At 37.6% G+C, this 19,434-nt stretch overlaps 1 protein-coding gene across 14 annotated transcripts in view; it reads right to left on the minus strand.

Annotated features, from left to right (window-relative positions):
* The window catches only part of PLEKHA7 (pleckstrin homology domain containing A7), a 154,170-nt gene that overhangs the window by 16,915 nt on the left and 117,821 nt on the right, over positions 1–19,434 (minus strand). For 10 of the 14 annotated variants that reach the window (XM_080975030.1, XM_080975027.1, XM_080975025.1 and 7 more), the window contains 12 exons: positions 18,432–18,485; positions 13,931–14,011; positions 10,790–10,858; positions 10,609–10,689; positions 9,838–9,987; positions 7,973–8,074; positions 5,330–5,438; positions 4,601–4,839; positions 3,842–4,030; positions 3,539–3,656; positions 2,622–2,701; positions 1,843–2,043 (listed from right to left, as the gene is read on the minus strand). In XM_080975030.1, coding sequence (XP_080831156.1) covers positions 1,843–2,043; positions 2,622–2,701; positions 3,539–3,656; positions 3,842–4,030; positions 4,601–4,839; positions 5,330–5,438; positions 7,973–8,074; positions 9,838–9,987; positions 10,609–10,689; positions 10,790–10,858; positions 13,931–14,011; positions 18,432–18,485 — 1,473 coding nt within the window. Of the gene's footprint in view, positions 1–1,785; positions 2,044–2,621; positions 2,702–3,538; positions 3,657–3,841; positions 4,031–4,600; positions 4,840–5,329; positions 5,439–7,972; positions 8,075–9,837; positions 9,988–10,608; positions 10,690–10,789; positions 10,859–13,930; positions 14,012–18,431; positions 18,486–19,434 lie in introns of all 14 variants that reach the window. The other 4 variants (XM_080975021.1, XM_080975029.1, XM_080975026.1 and 1 more) reach the window with 3 other exon arrangements.

Here is a 19,434-nt window from a genome sequence, read left to right on the forward strand (position 1 = left end):
ATGCTGGGACTGTGGCACATTTTCCAAAACTGCTGTGTCCCAGGAGGGAAGTTGCCATTACTGTCTATGCAGCTGCCATACTGGGACAAATCATCGTTTGGGGTTAGACCTCTCCACTCCGCTGTGCCATGGTCTTGATCGCTCCCACCCAAGCAGCCGCAGTTCAAAAAACTCAAATCAGACATATTAAGTGCATTTACTTATTTAACAGATTAAATAATTTGGTTCTTAGACTACCACTTCATGCATCTGGGCCACAGATCGAGCTACAATAAATCTGTTTTGCTCCAACAGACTAGTATAGTTACCCATCTGAAATTTATCATAATCCTCAACACATTGGCCATAACCTAACATTATTTTCAGAAGTGACACTTCAGCAAGGTTTTGTATGTCCCACAACTATAAATTTATATTTAAAATCTACATTGGGTGGTGTATTACTTTCATTTAAAAATGGCTCTTTTCTGCTTTTTTTTTTACATCAACATTCACAACGGACACATTCCAGAGAAAGAAGTATTCTGAGCAATGCTTAGAAAATGCACAATGAATACTAAAAACACAAAATTTCAACAGGCGCTCTGTACTTTTAACTGTGCATTGGACTGAGGCCAAATACTGAAAGTAAATCCCATTTAGTTTAGTGGAGATTATTTCCATGTAAACATGTTTAAGGCAGCAGCCTGGCACCCGGATCCTAAGCAGGATGGTTGCAATCCCAAAATGCAGTGCACACATAAGCAAAACCAGCACATGCCGTAAAAAAGGCTTTGCTCGCTGTTTCTGTCCCAGATAGCTACCATAACTAAAGAGACAAACTATTCATTTTTTAAGAGCCTCATTCTTTGGCAATGATAACTGCTGTTGTAGAAATGGCAAATGGAACTTTGCTCTGCATGAAATTCTGTTCTGTGCACATTACTCTTAGATCATGCCCATTCATTGGAAGTAAATCTTACTAATTATAATGGGATATACTTCTTTGTAAAATTACTTAAGATTTGTTATGTAAAATAGAAATGACTGAACCAGTAAGAAATGCTGTGGTTAACCACCCAAAATGAATCACCCTATGTTTATATTTAATCCAACATTTAACCATTGAAATAACTTAATTTTTGCTAACTGAATGCAGATACTTGCTAGACTATTCTAGGAATCTGAATAATAATTTATAAATGGACATTAGCAGCTGTATAAACATCTGTTAAATTAGCTTCTACACTTTATAGTTAATATATAAAATTTGTCAAATCCTATGCTTTCTTTAAAAAAATCTTTATTTGACAGAACCATAGCTACTATGGTCTACTAAACTTGCAATATAGTTTCTTTAATGTACTACCTACATCTACAGAGCTCATTCTTTTATGGTTCAATCAGAAAAAAATGCAAACTTATTGTTTTCATAGCACAGCTTAAGCCAATAGGATGAGGTGGGAAAGCTGTAGCACTCCAAATGTTGTTGGAATACCATAATTCCTAACCACTGACTATGCTGGCTGGGAGTTCAACAATATCTAGAGATCCACAGATTCCCTACCCCTGCAATGGGGGGGGGGGGATAAGCCAAGACCAACCCAATATCCATATATGAATCCATTTCCACAAAATTCTTTCATTGCTAGACTTTTCTTATGCCAAGTTACTTTTGCACCTGCTACATTAAGCTGTGACTATTTAGCGTTAAAAGCCATATTCTGTTATTTGCACTTCAGAAACTGATATAGCACTATAATTAAATAATACAAGTGTAATGCACTTTCAAATAAAAGTGCTTACTAGAGAAGCTACAGATCATATTTTTAGTCTAGTCCTCTTAAGGCATGTCTAACATACTGAGCCTACGTCTGCAGAAACAGGCCGGACGAATGATCTTGACGAGACAGACTGTCTTTCTCCTTGACCAAGAGTTCTCTTGCGTTCACGAACTAATGCCTTTTGATGTCGTTTCATTCTTTCTAGTTGTTCCTCGGCACTCATCTTGCCTCTTTGGTGATCTCCGGAGTATAAACGTTCCAAGGCACTCTTCGGTCTATCCTGTTAACAACAGCGTGTGATATTTAATACTTTTAAAGCTGTATCCTAGGGATGAAATCCAAAGCTCCTGTTCTACATACAGAATGGCTTCTGATCCATCAGAGGTGTCTGCTATTTTTTTTAAAAGGGGAGAGGATGGAAGCATCAGCAAAAATTGCCTCCCCTTTATTATAATAGTAGATGCACCTGCTAGACCATACACTGCACTGGATTTCCCTTTTTATTTCCAAACTGTAATGCACATACTCTAGAACAATTCTGTTTAGAGTATGTCACTATAAAAGGCTAAAGACAGTGACCAATCCTTTTCTTCTTTCAATGGAAACAAAAAAGCTGTCAGTTTCCCATACATTGTAACCTCTTTCTCGAAAGTAAATGCTGCAAGCACCTAATTTTACACAAGAGGCATAGGTAATTAACAATTCTGACAACTGGAGTTGCAATAACTATAAACCCTAAGCTGAACAGAATTATATAACCCCACCTATCTTATATTGTGGCTGAACTTGTTATATATTAAAGAAAAAAGCAACTCTGTTGATTAGATTTGGCATCCATAAAGATATGTGCAGAATTACCTTGGAACCATCTCTTCGAAATGTTGCATATGATGAAGCTGTTGATGACTGATGCAGTCTGGAAGTTGAGCCAGATAATCCTTTACAAAGGAAAAAGGTGCTTTTAAAGCAAAATTGTATTTAGGAAGAAATGTACTCAGTGCTTTCTAAATCTATTTTTTAATATATTTTTTTCTTTCTATCCAGGTATGTCCTATTAACTACATGTAAAAAGATCTGGCTGTCCTGATTTGTGAACAGGCTATATGCTCAAAACTAACAGCAAATTTCAAGAAAGAGGTGTTTGAAATGGAACAAGAAATGCAGCTATACGGTCCTGGAAGCTAAATTTAGGTTGCTAGGTAGGAGGCTGAAAGGCAAGGCAACTTTCTCTGAAATTCAATGCTATCTGTCCCATGCAAAGGGCCAGCTAAGTTGAAGGATTTATCGGTGTATGGATGACACAGCAGTGTACTGACAAATTAAAAACTAACAAATCACTGGGTCTAGATAGTATCCATACAACAGTTTTTATAGAGCTCAAATATGAAACACAGATTTTCTTTTTAAAAAGATCTATTTAGAGCATTTAGCTCCCAGAGAATCTACAAGTAAATATTAGTGATAACATTATTGCTGATGGATAGATGTGGCTTCAGACTCAAGGTATGTAGATTCTTTTAACTGAATAGTTCATTCATCTCTGGTGTGAGTCACTAAAAGCTCTGCTTCTGGGATAACACAGTCTCAATTAGGTGGGTTAGTCTGCCAGGGAAAGGGATACAATGAAAGCTTAAGCACTTAGTATAGGACTGGATAGGATCCTTCTATCCCTGTCCCTTCAAGAATCATGTAGAGTTCTAACACACCCATGTATCAAATGGAACTAAACAGCTTTGAATCTATATTTATATGTAATGGTGAATCTCTTAACTTACCTCTGCTAGGTAATGTTTGGTATCTACTGTCAGTACCTAGAAAACCAGCAGAAGGTTGGCTCAGATCACTGCCTATTGTTTCCAGTTCAGGTTCACTCACATATGAGCGGAGTTCTACCTGTACAGATGAACACTTGATTAAATCAGATTGCAAAAATATAGGACACATTTTCATAATTTTGTTGGAGTCATATACTGTCGCCCTGAAGTCATCATATTATGTTTCATAATGGTCATATTTGAGGAAACATACTTTTTAAAGCAATACAACTACATTTGGAAAACCAGGGCCTGCGTGCTTACCCTGTAATCTCCGTTGACATACTGCCCTAGTTCACGGTCTCGTTTCCTTTCATCTGACTGGCGTTTCAGGCCCCGCACTGAGGTGTGCCTGATGACAGTGGCTTCCCTGGGAAGAGGTGGGACGGCTGGTGGGTGGTCATCAGGGCTGTACAACTGTGGAAGAGGAGGTCTTGGTGGCGCTTCGTCTTCCTGACACAATATTAAGAAGCAAACATGTCCTTTAGCCTGCGGTGTTCAGCCATTTCAACAGGCACAAAATGGTAAAACTGACATTTCTTTTGTTTAAATCCAAGAAAATAATGTGCATGAATTCAAACTAAATGGCCTGAACGCAGCTTCAAGAATGTGTTTTGGGTATTTCTTCAGTCTTGTTTCCTGTCTTTCTTAAGCAGCGCCAACAAGTCACAGCATTACATCTCAATTCAGAGCATTGCAAAACTGAAGTAAAGAGACTCAGAATAATACGCTGTCTGGTATCAGGCTTCATTACTGTATGTTGTATACACAAAGAAAACCCATTCCCAGATACTATTAGCCAGTGCTTTTTTTCCCCCCTAAAAGAAATGTTTAGAGGTACTCTCATTTTTACTCAAGGGAATTACCATTTTATAGTTCAAATCGGGAAAAATAAATACAGTAAATGGACAAAAGTACAAAGATTCACAAAATGTTTAGGGGTATGCATACTCCTGCGTTCTCCCAGAAAAAAGAACTGCTTTTAGCCCACTGATTACATGATACCGTAGTTATGACACTTACAACATTTGGCGTTAATTTTACAGGTGACTGAACTGGAGGCTCAACTTTTTTCATTTGCTGGGATGGTGAGAACATTCTAGGTTGCGTATAAGGCTGCGGAAGAAGTCTGACTTCTAAAGAGGGCTTGACAGGACTAGATGGTGAACTTTGCTGAGTAGAAAGTTTGCTGTCCCCTGACATGAGAGTAGATGATAATGAAGGCACTAGAGGTTTTGAAAACGAAGGCACTGTTTTTCTCTCTGCAAAGAGGAAGACATAATGCACACAGATGTAGGTCAGAAACACTGAGGAATCCACATGCACAATATGAACCTAAATATAATATTTAGACACAGCACCTTAATGTTTATTGAACTACTTTTGGAAATATAAAAAGACATACTTTTCTATGTATGAACCTGACAGATTTCAGCAGGCCCTGAATGGTAACGCTAATGAGAAGGTGAGAGAAAAGCTGCCAGCAGTGCAAGATGGGATATGCTTTTGTTAGAAAAGTTAAGAATGATAAGCAGCCAATTTGAATGCATAATGTTGGACAATCTCCCATCATTATGCAGGATTAGAAGTGAACCAAGGAGATTCCTCTGTGATGCAGATATCATTGTCCTAAAATAACAGAGGCAACTCCTCAAGGAAAAAAATGTGGCTGCCAAATTTAATTCAAGCTTAGATCTGGATAAGGAGATATAGCTTTTAATGTATGCATTAAAATGTGTGCATTTTACTTACCTGGATTCTTTATAGACTCTATGATGACTTTATAGTTGGATTTGTTTGCACTTAGGCCAGCCGTAACATCTTCTATTCTCCATAAATCTTTTTGCATTTGGGCTTTCTCCTAATAAGCAATGAAGACCAGGAAGATGGTGAAGGAATGGCAAAAATATGAACAATAGTTACATAAGCACAAAACATATTTTTCCATTTATTTTGCTTTAAATAAAATGTTGTATATGGTTGCTTTGGCTACAAAACAGAATAGTTGAAAATGAGAGATCTCTTACATCATTTTTGCATGAAGGGACAATGGTCCTGACAGTAAAGTCTAACTCAAGGGCAGCAGCAACCACTGGTGTTGCTACCCTGCTACAAACCAACGCACACAATGCTGGTCCTGATTTGTCAAGTCTGTTCTTCTCATATGTGTGTGGGAAAAACAGCATTGTGGTTAGCATCTTTAACACTGGGCTTATCCTATCATGCACAAATAAAGAATAGTAATAGATAACCCAACCTACAAGATGATTGACACATGGAATTTATCTATGAGAAACAATTTTAAAAATCAGGTAAGAAGCTCTGCCTTAACTTAATACATTTTGCTCATTTATGCTCTCTGCTAGTTGTACAATATTCTGGATAATGTCATTATCCAGTATGGTAGTGTGCTACAATGAAGGTATTAAAGACAGATGGCAAGTAAAACACTTTTTCTCAGTGCTGGGCAGTTAGGTAGATTGTAAGTGCTATGATGTATGTGTGGCTGAAAGAGACAAAGTGTGAGTTTCTAGAAAACAGACATCCACTGGGAATGCAGTGATCCATGTGTAAATGGATGTAACTTCTGCCTATGTATGCGGGGAGCATTTGTTTTCACCAACCCTGCCCCTCAAGCAATAGCCACCTGTACCTCACTGTACACTGTTCCAGAGGGTCTGTGGACTGCAATCACAGTCTTTCACGGGGCAATGGGAGGACAGTAGGTAAGGGTGTGATAAAACCCTGATGTGTACATTCTGTTTGGGGTTCAAACCACTAAAATGAATGAAACTCAAAAATCAAGATAAGAGAGGCTTTATTCCTTTTTTTTTTTTTTTTTTTTTGCTGTTGTTAGTGAGTAAACCCTCTTCTCTTTATATGTGCAGGTGTAGAAATGAAATTTTTAAAAATCTCTCCAGACAGGCATTTGGATTTCTATTCCAGTTTGATATGGATTTGTAACAGTTTGATTTAAATCTGAATTTCTGGAATGTTTTATTGGTTAATATTTTTATTTATTTGCATGACACTTTTCAGAAGCAGCAAAATTAAAAAGTTAATACATTAAATAAGCAGAAATAATCTGCTTAATAACCTGTAAAGCCATGCCATTTTATCCTTGAGATGAACACTAATATACTGTTTAACTTGGGTGCAACTTCTGAACATCCTTTTTTCCATTCAAATACCAAACCTCCCCCCCACCCTGCAGTTTTTCCAAGAGCTTATTAATATAACAATGCAAAATGTCAAGGAGCACTCCCAAGTTCTCATCGAAATCTTACTTTTATCTCAAAATTAATTATAACTTCCTTTTAAGTAATACAGACTGTTTCTTTGTAATACATTTTAAGAGTTTGCTTGAGAGATGAAATTACAAAGGTCAATTTTGATCAATTCATGTCAGCAAATGGGGAATGTGCATAATCTTTTTAAAAAAGATTATATGAGATGCAATTTAAGAAATCCTAATTCCTTGAGTGAAGGTCCCCGCGACCAAAAAGGAGCAATAGCCTGCTTGGCATAATTGGTCTACATTCCAAACATACATGTGTTTGTGTCTCATTACTAAAAGCAATCAAGTATGAATTTGAAAATAAATAATGAGAATATTGAAACTCTATGTAGTAAGTCTAAATGAACGCAGAAACACATGATGCTACCTCATAGTAAATTAGACCAGTGGTACCATTTATGCTGACTGGCAGCAGCACTCCAAGACCTCAGGCCTTGTGTGAAAATTGTTATTTGCCTATTTGCCCATTTCCTTCACTTATTCATTGCCAGTCCCTCACTCCTAAAGCAGCTTTCCCAAGAGCAAAAAAGGAAGTCACTGGGCTACTGATACATGCTTTTTGGTATAACATGTAGGTTGCTGTTGAAAAAGCAGCCAGAACTGAGAGGAAAGGAAAGCTTACACAATGCATACAGCCTCAGAGTTTTCCTAAGGGACAACAACAAATATAGCTTCCTGCACGGAGGTTCAGTTCTCTTTCTGATAGCTTAAAGGAGATACTGTGCATGCAGACGTCATGGTGGTGCATTATTACAGCACACTGTGGTGGAATCTACACGTGCAACTCTCCACAAGTGTGAGGAATTCAATATTGGTCTAAGGCGATTGTTCTGTCACAGCAAACATTTTGCCAAATAGAATGATTCCCCCTCTTCTGCCCCTGCATGCTGTTCTGGGAATTCTCTCAACCTCGAAACAATTTCAGGGGATATGTGGGGCATAGGGAGGAGAGAGGGGAAAGCCCCATTGTGCAAGTGGAATCCTGGCCCCTGCATTTACCTCAAGATTCGCTCACATAGTGGGACAAGATCTGGCTACGCTGCCAAAGGGCACATTGTGCAAAAGCTGCTTGAATCATGAAGCTGAATAAGCCTCACCTGAGAAAAAAATGATCTGTTCATTTGTTCCTGTAAGGCTTGCTTCAGCTGGTGTACATCTTTTTCCAGTTTCAGATATTCATTCCAGGCATTTTCCATTTCCTGTTGGCAAAGACAAAATATTCAGCTTTATCCTTTTATCCCCACCATCCTGTGTGTGTGGTGGGTCCATATGGATTCCCCACCCTTAGAGAAAGATGGAACCTGAGGTGTTCCTGAATGCTCTGGGAGACTGAATATACCCCCCCACCTATGTTTTTAGCTGTTTCAGTTTTGTCTGTAAGTCACCTTGAGTCCCTCTCAGAGAAAAAGGCAGGATGATGATGATATTTCCCAGTGGATAAAGCTAATGAGCCTGTCAAAGCCCTGATCTCGCTATGCTCCCACATGTCCTCTCCAGCACTATGGAGCCAGAGTAACATCTTGGTATTCTGGGGAGCTCCAGGATATGAAACAAGCCAAAGACTAGAGCACAACTAATGCAGGCCTCACTTTAAAGCTGATGGGACACTGTTCAGAGCACATAATTGTGTTTACCATGCAGCAGTATCAGCTGTGAAGGTTCATTTTGCAGTTTGCATTGCATCCTCTAGAAGGCGGCTGATGAAGTTCTTTTAGATAGTTCAGAGGTTACTGACTCACATTGTGGGGAGGAACATCTGGAACATTTGAGGACCCACTGGGATCAACTGGCTACACACTCTAAAGATAAAGTCTCTAGAGTTCAGAGTGATATTGACTCTGCAATTGTTGCCACTCTGGTTGACGTAACCAGTGCCAGAATCAATGATGTGTTGTGAGTTCAGTTTCAGCTGCCCTCTGGACCCCTATCCCTCCTGGCTTATTAAATCTAGCAGAGGGGGGTCTGACTGGTTGGGTCTAGAGCATCATTAATGCTTCACTGTGTGAGATGATGCTCCCCAATGCCTTGAAAGATATTTGTGTGGCAGCACCCAAACTTTGGAACTCCCTGCCTATTGACATCAGTCACGCACTTCATGGTACTGTTTTCGGTGCCTGCTAAAAACATATTTGTTTAGGAAAACCTATTCAGAAAACTAGAATGCTGACATGAGTTTTAATCTGGTTTTTAGCTTATTGTTGATTATAATTATTTTTTCAATGTTTTAAATAGTTGTTTTAAACTGCTTTTCACTGATAATTTATTGTTTCATTCTTTTTGTAAACCGTTTTGAGGTTTTAGTACAATTAAGCAGTACAGTGGTACCTCGGGTTACAGAGGCCTCAAGTTACAGACTCCGCTAACCCAGAAATAGTACCTCGGGTTAAGAACTTTGCTTCAGGATGAGAACAGAAATCATGCTCTGGTGGTGCGGCAGCAGCTGGAGGCCGCATTAGCTAAAGTGGTGCTTCAGGTTAAGAACAGTTTCAGGTTAAGAACGGACCTCCAGAACGAATTAAGTACTTAACCCGAGGTACCACTGTATTTACATCTTGTGAAATACATAAACAAACAAACAAACAAACAAACAATAAAAGATATAAAATGCTGCAGGTTGATCTAAGCATTAAAGCAACTACTTTATGCTGTTTATACCAAAAACAAATATACTTTAGCTTACGAAACTATGCATTCTTACTTGGAAATTACACCCACTGAAACTTATGAGGCATTATTCTAAGCATATAAGAAAAGACTGGGCCTAAAGAAAATTTACTATGGCTTTGGATTCACTGGCTCCAAAACCTTGAGGATCCCTGAAGAGCTCAACTCTGGAAGTACTATAGCAATTTTTAAAAAACGAACCCATTTCAGTGGGTCTGCCATGAAAATAGAATTAAAATGACTGAACACTAAAATATTTGTCTATAAGTTAACTTTTGTATCTCTAGGAATTACTTACTGTAGATACTTTGGATATTTCTGCCCGAATATGTACGAGATCCTCCTGCAAAAGTTTCTGCTGGTATGAAATCTTTTCTGTGTGCTGTGGTTGGTCTTTGTATTGTTCCATCTGCCTATGCAGCACTTCCAGGACAGATTCCAACTGATCCTGTAGAAGATTTAAAAGATATTGAAAAGCAACACATCAGCAAATTTAAAACAAATTTATACACATATCTAACTGACCTTTAGCCCTGGAAATATATATGCATATTATCTGAGGGAGATATGCATAGGATTGTGCTGTTATTTTCTTTTTACCATATTATTAACCTCAAATCAACCTTAGTTCTTGTTCACTTTTATTCTATGTTATTAATGATGCTACCAGCATCTACTATCGTCCTCATTTGGTTAGATAAGGATCAGAAAACAGAATTTAGCTACTCAATGCAATATTACAACATGGGAAATTTCAGACCTCATCTCCAAAAAGTTGATTACGGACAGCAGTTATCAACCATTGTTGACCTCTGCCTTGATCATTCTAATTCCAATTCCATACCCAGCAGCTGGGCTTGCAAGCAAAACATGGTGTGACATCTATTTGCCAAATCACTGTATTTTAATAATGCATCCTATTTTCATCTCAGCCCTGTTCCCATCAATGAACACAGCAGTTGAGCATACTATCCAAAATAAGCAATTGCAGTAACTACAGTGATTGCCATATTTTACTGCAAAACCTGTTAGAGAAACAAGGCAATGGAGGGATTGCAATACTATTTACTTTATTTTCCTTCAGGGCTCTTATTTTGTCTTCTAGGTCTTGTAGAATCCTGTCTTGTTCACACAGAACACTTAGTTTCACCTACAAACAAGAATGTATATAAAAAAAGATTAGAATAATAAAACAGAACTGGATTCATCAGGACAACTGCATCCTCAGTAAAATTATGCTTTATTCTTACATCAATATCACTTTCTCCAATCCTGATGGGTTTCGCATTTCGTTCTTTTATTGTATCACGCCCTGTTACCTAAAAAATAAAAAATAAAGATTTGAAAGTAAAATTAAAAGTTGGTCATAAACAAAAAAGGTCTGGAGAAAACTTTACTAATTCCCTCTATATTTTAAGATTATTTAAGGAGGAATCTAAGCTCCTTGGGAGGCAGAAGGGCCTCTGGATGCTGTGGACGTAGAGGGTAGTCTGCAGATGGAGGAGGAGGACTGCAACCAGAGGTCTCCTTAGTGCAGCAGCAGCAAGGTCTGTCGCCATTACTTTGACAGTAGTAGGAGAAGAAAAGAGCTTATTGAGACAGATCCAAGAGGCCTTGGACACATAGGATCTACAGATTTCCCATTCTCCCAATAAGACAGAAAAACTACACCAGCCCTGAAGCTACCACAGTTATTTTCCTGCCCATTGAAACCAATAGAAATTTTTGTTTTGTTTGTTTTTTAATAGCAAAATGAAGGGAGGGGAAAAGAAAGAAGCCACCCACTATCATCTCCCGTGGGCAGCCAGCATAAGCCTGGTAGGGCTTAGGAAGGAGCAGATTCTTCACCACAGATATATCCCCAAATGATGATGTTGCCTACACTAGTAGTATTACAAATATCTTATATAAAATTTGGGATCTTTTAAAATATGGTTGTTTAATTTACCTTTAAAGTTTTATAGCAGCAATGTGAATTCTTAACAAACGGGGCAAAGTCAGCATTATTTATATCTTCACGCATTCTATGATTCTTATACAAAATTTCTAAACAAATCCATTTTATATTAACACAGCACAGCAGATTTTGCTGGATTACATCCTCCCAGCACTAATTCTTTGATTTCTTAATGCTGAAAATTAAACATCAGTGGTTCTATTTCAAAGGTTAGGTTTCTTGGGCTTTTTTCAAAAACACATTGTTTTAAATTGTTTTAATACCCATAAATGTCACCAGTTCTTTGCTGGTATAGCAGCCTGATATATTGACCCTGATCCAAAGTGTTTCAGGGAGGATCCACATGCACAACAATTCTTTCAAATTTGGTTGGGTTCCAAATGATAAACTTCCTTATGCAAAAAATGTTCACCTGCAATATGCTGCTGGTAGCTGGAAGAGAAATACTGACCCTATAAGGTGTTAAGTTCCTGCACTATACAGGATAAAAAGAGCAATGGATGGATGCGATGAATGGATGGATGGACCCAGCATTGTGAGCAGACCCACAGAAAAGCGGGGGGGGGGGTAGTAGAGACAGGAGTGGAATGTGCAACCATCCTAACAGATCAGACAAAATTCTCAAGTGAATAGAATATAGTGGTACCTTGGTTTACAAACTTAATCCGTTACGGAAGTCAGTTCTTAAACCGAAACGGTTCTTAAACCAAGACGCGCTTTCCCTAATGAGGTTTCTTGCCGCTGGTGCCCTTCCACTGTTCGGCTTCCGTTCTTAGACCGAGGTAAAGTTTGCAAACTGGGACACTACTTCCAGTTTTGTGGAGTTCGTAACTTGAATAGTTCATAAACAGGGCTGTTCTTAAACCGAGGTACCAGTGTATATGTTTGGCCTACAACATGGTTATAGCCCTATAGCTCTTGTCTAAGAGCTGCATTCCCTTCTGGCCAACATTTCAAGGGAGACATGCAGCAATGAGCAGGGCTAGAGGCAAAAGCGAATGGAACAATGAATGTTAATTTTATATCTGTACACTAGGCTAGCCCCATGCCCCGCCCCCTCCTCCCGGCAATCTCTTTATCACCCATCCAGGCAAGCAAGAGGCATTATCAGAGTTCAAGGACACATTCCAGCCACACAAAATACTTGGGGCGTGAAGCAGGGCCAGTGAGGGGTGTGGCTGGAGGAGACTTCCAAGGGTCAGATATGAGGGCCTGGAGGGAAGCATTCAATCCCAGGTCTGAGGTTCCTCACGCCTCGTCTGTAACAAATCTGGTGCCACAAGAAGTGTTTCCCAGTTTCTCAGCACATGCACCCATGTACATATATGTATATTTACATATTTCACGAATGCTACATACAAAACCCAAACAAGAAATGTAATAATGAATGTTACTGGGTTGTTGTTTTTTACAACTGAAATATATTTTTATTTTCACCACATGAAATCACCTCAGGGGCCAAGCCATCATGATTTACCCAAAGGATATGAAAATGATATTTAACTCTTGAGGCAGAAGACAGTAGTTAGTATAACGGCTAAGAGAACAAGTAGTCAGCCAGAAAATGTCTTGTTCAAAACTCACCTTCTGCATTATTACACTAGGTAGACTTATAAAAGGTACTGTTTCAGCTGCAGCCATGTGACTGCAAGGTGGTGTAATAATTCTGACCTTCCGTATAAGATCGTTACAAAGTTTACTGAGAAAAATGTATGTGAAGCCTTTGAACATTCAGAAGGCGCTATAAAAAAGCTGGAATTATTATTAGTACTATTATTAGTTCTATTTACCATTCATGACTATTTGTCACAGCTCCATCTTCAAGTTCCCATCATTGTAAACTGATAAAATGGAAACCAAATAATCAAATACAGGAGGGCTTATTGCCTTTTGGCAATATTTAGATTTAGGTTTTTTTTTATTGCAGTAAAGCACCATTTCCTTTTAAACTGCCACCTAGAATATTGTGTGGATTTAAAACTTTCTAAGATAAGCAACACATACTATATATTGGTATAACAGAATGTAAGTAATCAGTATAACAACAAATATGCAAGCAAGGGAACTGATCTGAAATCTAAAAGGTATACAGTGCACAGTGAGCCAAGGAAAAAATATGCAATTATATCATATAACAGTACACGTAAAATCAACTCATTGTCAAAGCAGCAAAATCAAAACAAAATTAGCATGCTTCTGTATTTTCATAATTATAGAAATGGAATCACCACTAGTTTCCAACACATGAGAAAATAAAATCAAGCAGTACTGTGCCAGCCATAATATTGCACAAAGCCTCCAAAAACACACATCTTGCAGAAAGCTGTGGTGTCGTATGTATCATGAGACACCTGTGGATGCTTAGCCATTTAAACATTGACTGCCATTGAAGAAAGCAATGGAATGGTTACATTTCCGTTACAGGCACTCTTACATTTATACTGGATAGTAACCCTTGTGCTGAGCTCTTTAGAACTTTGTAAACCATGTTGATCAGAGGTCCATTATTTTTTATCTGTTTCAAACAAAATTTTAATACATATCTTGTTATAGAGGAAAAATTGACACTAGAAGCCAATAAACAACAAAACAGGAAAATAAAAATATATGTATACTATTATTTTTAGCAGCATTACTTCTCCTTGCTGCAGTTCAACACTCCATAGTTAGTTGACTAACACACATTTCTTGGAAACTGGAGTGGTGGGAGGGACAGGTGGTGGTGGTGGAGACGTAAAAGCATTTTTTGCTTCTCATGTGCTCTTTTCCCAAGTTTGCTGATGATACTAAGTAATTCAGGGTTATTGAAACAAAAACAGATTGTGAAGAGCTCCAAAAGGATATCTCCAAACTGAATGAATGGGTGTCAAAATGGAAAATGCAAATCAATGTAAATGCTCCAAAGATTCTTTGCAGCAAAAAATATTTATTTTACATCTACACTTATATGGTCTGAACTGGTAGTGAATGACCAGGAGGAAGACCTTGGGGTCATAGTCAATAGCTGAATGAAGATGTAAATCCAGTGTGTGGCAGCTGTGAAAAAGGCAAATTCCAAGCTAGGGATCATTAGGAAATGAACTGAAAATAAAACTGATATCATAATACAAATCTATGGTGTGACTGCCTTTGGAATACTGTGTACAGTTCTTGTCTCCTCACCTCAAAAATGATATTGTAGAGTTGGAACAGGTTCAGAAAAGGGCAACCAAAAAGATCAAGGAGATGGAGCAGCTCCCCCAAGAGAAAAGGTTGCACTATATGGGACTTTAGAAAAAGGTGAATAAGTAGTGACATGGTTGAAGTTTATAAAATTATGAATGGCATGGAGAAAGTGGAGAGAGAAAAGTTTCTCTCTCGCACATAACCTTGGAACTCATGGACATCCAAGGAAGCTGAATGTTGGAAGATTCAGGACACATAAAAGAAAGGATTTCTTCACGTAGCACGTAGTTAACTCTGGAACTCGCAGTGATAGTCATCAACTTGGTTGGCTTTAGAAAAGGGTTAGAAAAATTCTTAGATAAGTCTATCAATGTCTATTAGCCATAATGGAAGCTATTCTCTGCTTTCATGGTCAAAGGAAGTACTATGGTTCTGAATACCAGTCCCTAGAAACCAGAGAGTGTGCTCTTTTGCTCAACTCCTGCTTGCATCTGTATGTTCTGATTGCTGGCATAACAGTTAAGAAATTCAGGGCATTAGGCTTATCTACCAACCTCCTCCAATGAATGAATAAAGAAAACATGATTTGTGTGCATTATTTGTGTCCTTGTGTCTAAACACTGGGAAGGCATGGAAGCACAGAGTCTTTAGCAACAAAACATACCTCCTACTACCAGTGCATACAAATATTGGGGACTCCCTCTTCCTTCCACCAAATATCCAAAACTTGCAGAGGGAGAGGATGAAAGAAGAACAGGCTGAAAGGGAGCAGATGGCCACAATCCCTACAGACTGAATGCAAAGGTGAGAAAGGGAACTGGACTCTCAGGGCTTCTAAGGCTAGTCTTCCTCTTCAAATGACCCTTTTGGTGGCCCTTCATCACTGAAAGGATCCTGGAAGGAAGAATTATTAGCCTTGGAGGATATGGCACCATATCAAAGCCCAGATCACCCCAGGATCCCTTCAGCAGCAAGAGGACTGCCATGGGGTGCATGCTATCCAAACCTGAAGGATATTGTTGCAGATAAAATGTGATTGCAGCCTCTCTAGATTATTTGTAGGTAATTACTTGTATATTCTACTTCCTTTTCCTTTCCTCTTCTACATTCTGAGTGCTTTGATACTGCTGTGATGACAATATACAGCAGGCAAGCCTCAGATTAACAGCTCAAGAGAGTATCTCAGGCTAACTTGAATTTGCCTTGATTTAGGAGCTGAATTTATTCTTATTTATTTATTTATTTAAAAGGTTTTCAAGTTTTACAATTACACCTTTTTCTATTCTTATACAGTAATTCTATTTGACTTCCCATCTAGCATTCTATGACAGATCTTTTTACATCTTGATTGGCTGCATATACATTAATTCCTTCACCTTATTTTCCATACCTTCATGTCTTTAATATTGTCAACTGTTGGTCACAAAGTAGGAACTGAATTTATTCTATGCAGCATATCATCCAAAGCATTATTTCAAACTCCACCAACAAAAATTAGTGGCTACCAAGGAACTATAAACTTAACATTTACAGGATCACTCATGCTGCAGCTGCTTTTAAAGCAACACTCTTCAAAACATACCGTACCCAGTGCTTTTTTTCTTAAAAAATGTTTAGGAGTACTCTCATTTACCTACTCATATTGAAATACTGCCCCTCAATGAGGACAAACTTAGATTCACAAAATGTTTAGGGGTATGCGTACCCCTGTGTATCCCCAGAAAAAAGCACTGACTGTACCTAATGCATAAACACAGAAAACAAGAACCATTACAAGACTCAACAGTTACCTTAATATTCCATCATCAGAATAACTGCATGTTACATGAAATGCTGCCTATGCTAGCCAATATATATACATACAAAATATATAGAATATTTTAAAGAGGTGAATGTTAGGTATTTAACATTAACTATCTTTAGAATTTAAGACTGCAATCCTATGCTTACTTCCATGGGAGCAGGTTCCATGGAACTCAATACAACTTATTTCTGAGTGGTAATGTATGAGGTTGCACTAGAAAAGTAATGGTCATCTAAATCAGATCATTACAATCTGTTATCATTCAGACATGGTTTTCCTGAGCCTATCTGCTTTCTACTTGAGAGACACAATAGTATGGATATGTTAGGATTTTTAGGTATTCAGGATTTTTGGAGAGCACACTGCAGTGATCCAGCCTGGAGGTTTACAAGGCATAGATGACTGTGGCAAGATAAGCTTTTCGTGGAAGGTGATGCAGCCACACCAGCAGGAATTGATGAAAAGTATATCTGGCCATAAATACCATTTTCAGAACTTTAAATGGTCCGGAAAATGAATCAGTTTATTAACTGAGACTTATACCAAACATATTATTTCAGTACTTAAACATCTTCACTGGGTTTCAGTTTGTTTCTGGGCACAATTCAAAATACTGTTGATCCACAGAACACTATGTGGTCAAAGACCAAGATCTAAAGGACTGCCTTCTCAGGTATGAATTTAATTGTTTGGTGAAGTTTCTCTGGGTGTTAATGGCTCGTGTCTACAGATTAAATAGGATGCTACCAAGGATTTCCTCTATAGAATACTCTTCTCCAGAAACATCTGTATAGCATCTACTCTGCTGTTTTTTGAGCACCAAGTTAAATCTGTTTTGTTTACACAATCTTTTGGTGAGAATAAATTTGGAAATGTTTTCCTACTACCTTTAAACACTATTTAGTTAACTGCTGCTGTATCTGTTTTGTTCTGTTTAATTCATATGTGTTATGTTTTCGTTTCTTTCATATCGTACTGTTGAACTGTATTTTTTTAAAAATAAAAATAAAAAGCTGTGTCTCATCCACTTACCTTCAAGCAGAGAACAACAACTTCAAAATGGAACCTTCTATCTTGGAATACTTAAAAAAAATAAACCTTTCAAATATGTCTTTGTTTTTTTATGTGCAGTCCAGAAACTCTATGAAAATGTATTGCTTTGGGGCCTCCATCTGCTCTGACCGGGGCAAATATCATTATGACTATGTTCCCAGATACAATGCTACATTTGAACTATGGTTAGGGAACTAGTAACAGGCTATAGGCATGTGCCTTTTCTATTTTCTATATTCTTCCCCTTTGCAAACAATTTTACCCTGCCACCCTTAACTGTGGGTTTTAATTAGGTCTGTACGGAGAATATTGCAAACAAATAGCTTCAAATGACAGTTGAACAAATAGCTTCAAATGCCAGTTTTAATGCTGGCATTTATATTTTATTATTAATGTGAACTACATTGTTAGTGTTTTGAGTTATTAGGAGCTGCCTTTGGAATTGATAGCAAATAAGGTAATACAAATATTGTAAACAAATAAGTGAATAAATAATTATTAGTAAAACAGGCAGTTTTTAGCAGAAATAGAATTAAAGAGTAAGAAGCAAGCACTACCATCTGTTTATTAGCAGCTGATAATATTGAGCCCCTGGCACAAATATGTTGTGACATGGGGGTGCAGTAGAAGGGGGAACTGGCAAAAATACATTTCCTTGCATGAGTGGATGTGCCTTCAAGTAGTGCATGAGGCTCTCTGATTTTCTCCAAAATAAAGAGGCTGTTTTGATGTCATGTTATACTGTATATCCAGTGTATTTTACATTTAAAATTTACTCCAGTTACAGAAAAAAGAAATCAGAATATCGAAGGATTGATAACTGATACCATAACATAAATACACTAATGAGGGTTGTATATAGAGGATAGATCAACTGTAAAATACTAGAATATTTTATACGAACATGTTTTACCTTCAAATCCAAATATTCAAGATCTTTCTTCAGCTGGATGTAGGTATCATCAGCCTGTAAATGGAAGTACATAAAAAGAATATAGAACAATCTATTGCAATACTGAACTCTGTAACTAACTAGCAAGTACTTCTGGGAACTTCTGCTAAAGCATATACATGATAAACTAGCTATCTAGGAAGACTTATCATTAACACACTGATGTTTATGGTTGAATGACAAATGAATACAGTGCATCAATGGCAGCACATCATCTTCATCAACCTTACAAACATCAAGATCACAGATTATTTTCCTTTCTACGCAGTTAGCTAACATGCAGGGCTATCAAAATCACTTGTACATTTAAAATTATTTTAAATTATCGAGACCTTTTTATGAGGAAGACATGAAAACATCTTCATTAAATTCACCATGTAAAATTTTTCCTTGATAGAAGTATTAATTGTTTAATTTTTTTATCAATGTATCTATCACTTTCATCTAATTAGTGTAACTGATGGACAAAATATTTTTAGTTTTAGTTTTCAAATAATATACAGAGACGACTACTATTTCATGCTCCATGAGGCACATCTTTGTAACACAAATGATTTTATCCTAAACTACAAACTAAAGCTCCTAGCTTAAAACTATCAAATCTGATAATAATTATTCATTCAAAGTAGAGTTATTGTTATACTGCTGCCTTTGATTGTTACTGGTATATGGTGCAAAAAGACAACTAGATTATGATAAACTAATGGACACACAAATAGCTGACACAATGCTGAGCCAATACAGATACCCTCTCTAGTTCCTTAATATATTTCAGTTTGAAGGGGAGTGGGGTGGGGACAAGCAGCATGTGGTGAATTAAGCCACTTCCATCAAGAATGAGTGGAAAAGCTTACTTTTTTCAGCCAAAATTAATAAATCTGCAAGTTAGTAAGCTTGCCTCTTGAACGGATTTTTAAGGCAACAATCACAAAAACGAACATCAAAGCAAAATAATAGCAGTTAT

This window comes from Podarcis pityusensis (assembly GCF_964106645.2).
Source record: "Podarcis pityusensis genome assembly, chromosome: 1".
Lineage (NCBI taxonomy): Eukaryota > Metazoa > Chordata > Lepidosauria > Squamata > Lacertidae > Podarcis > Podarcis pityusensis.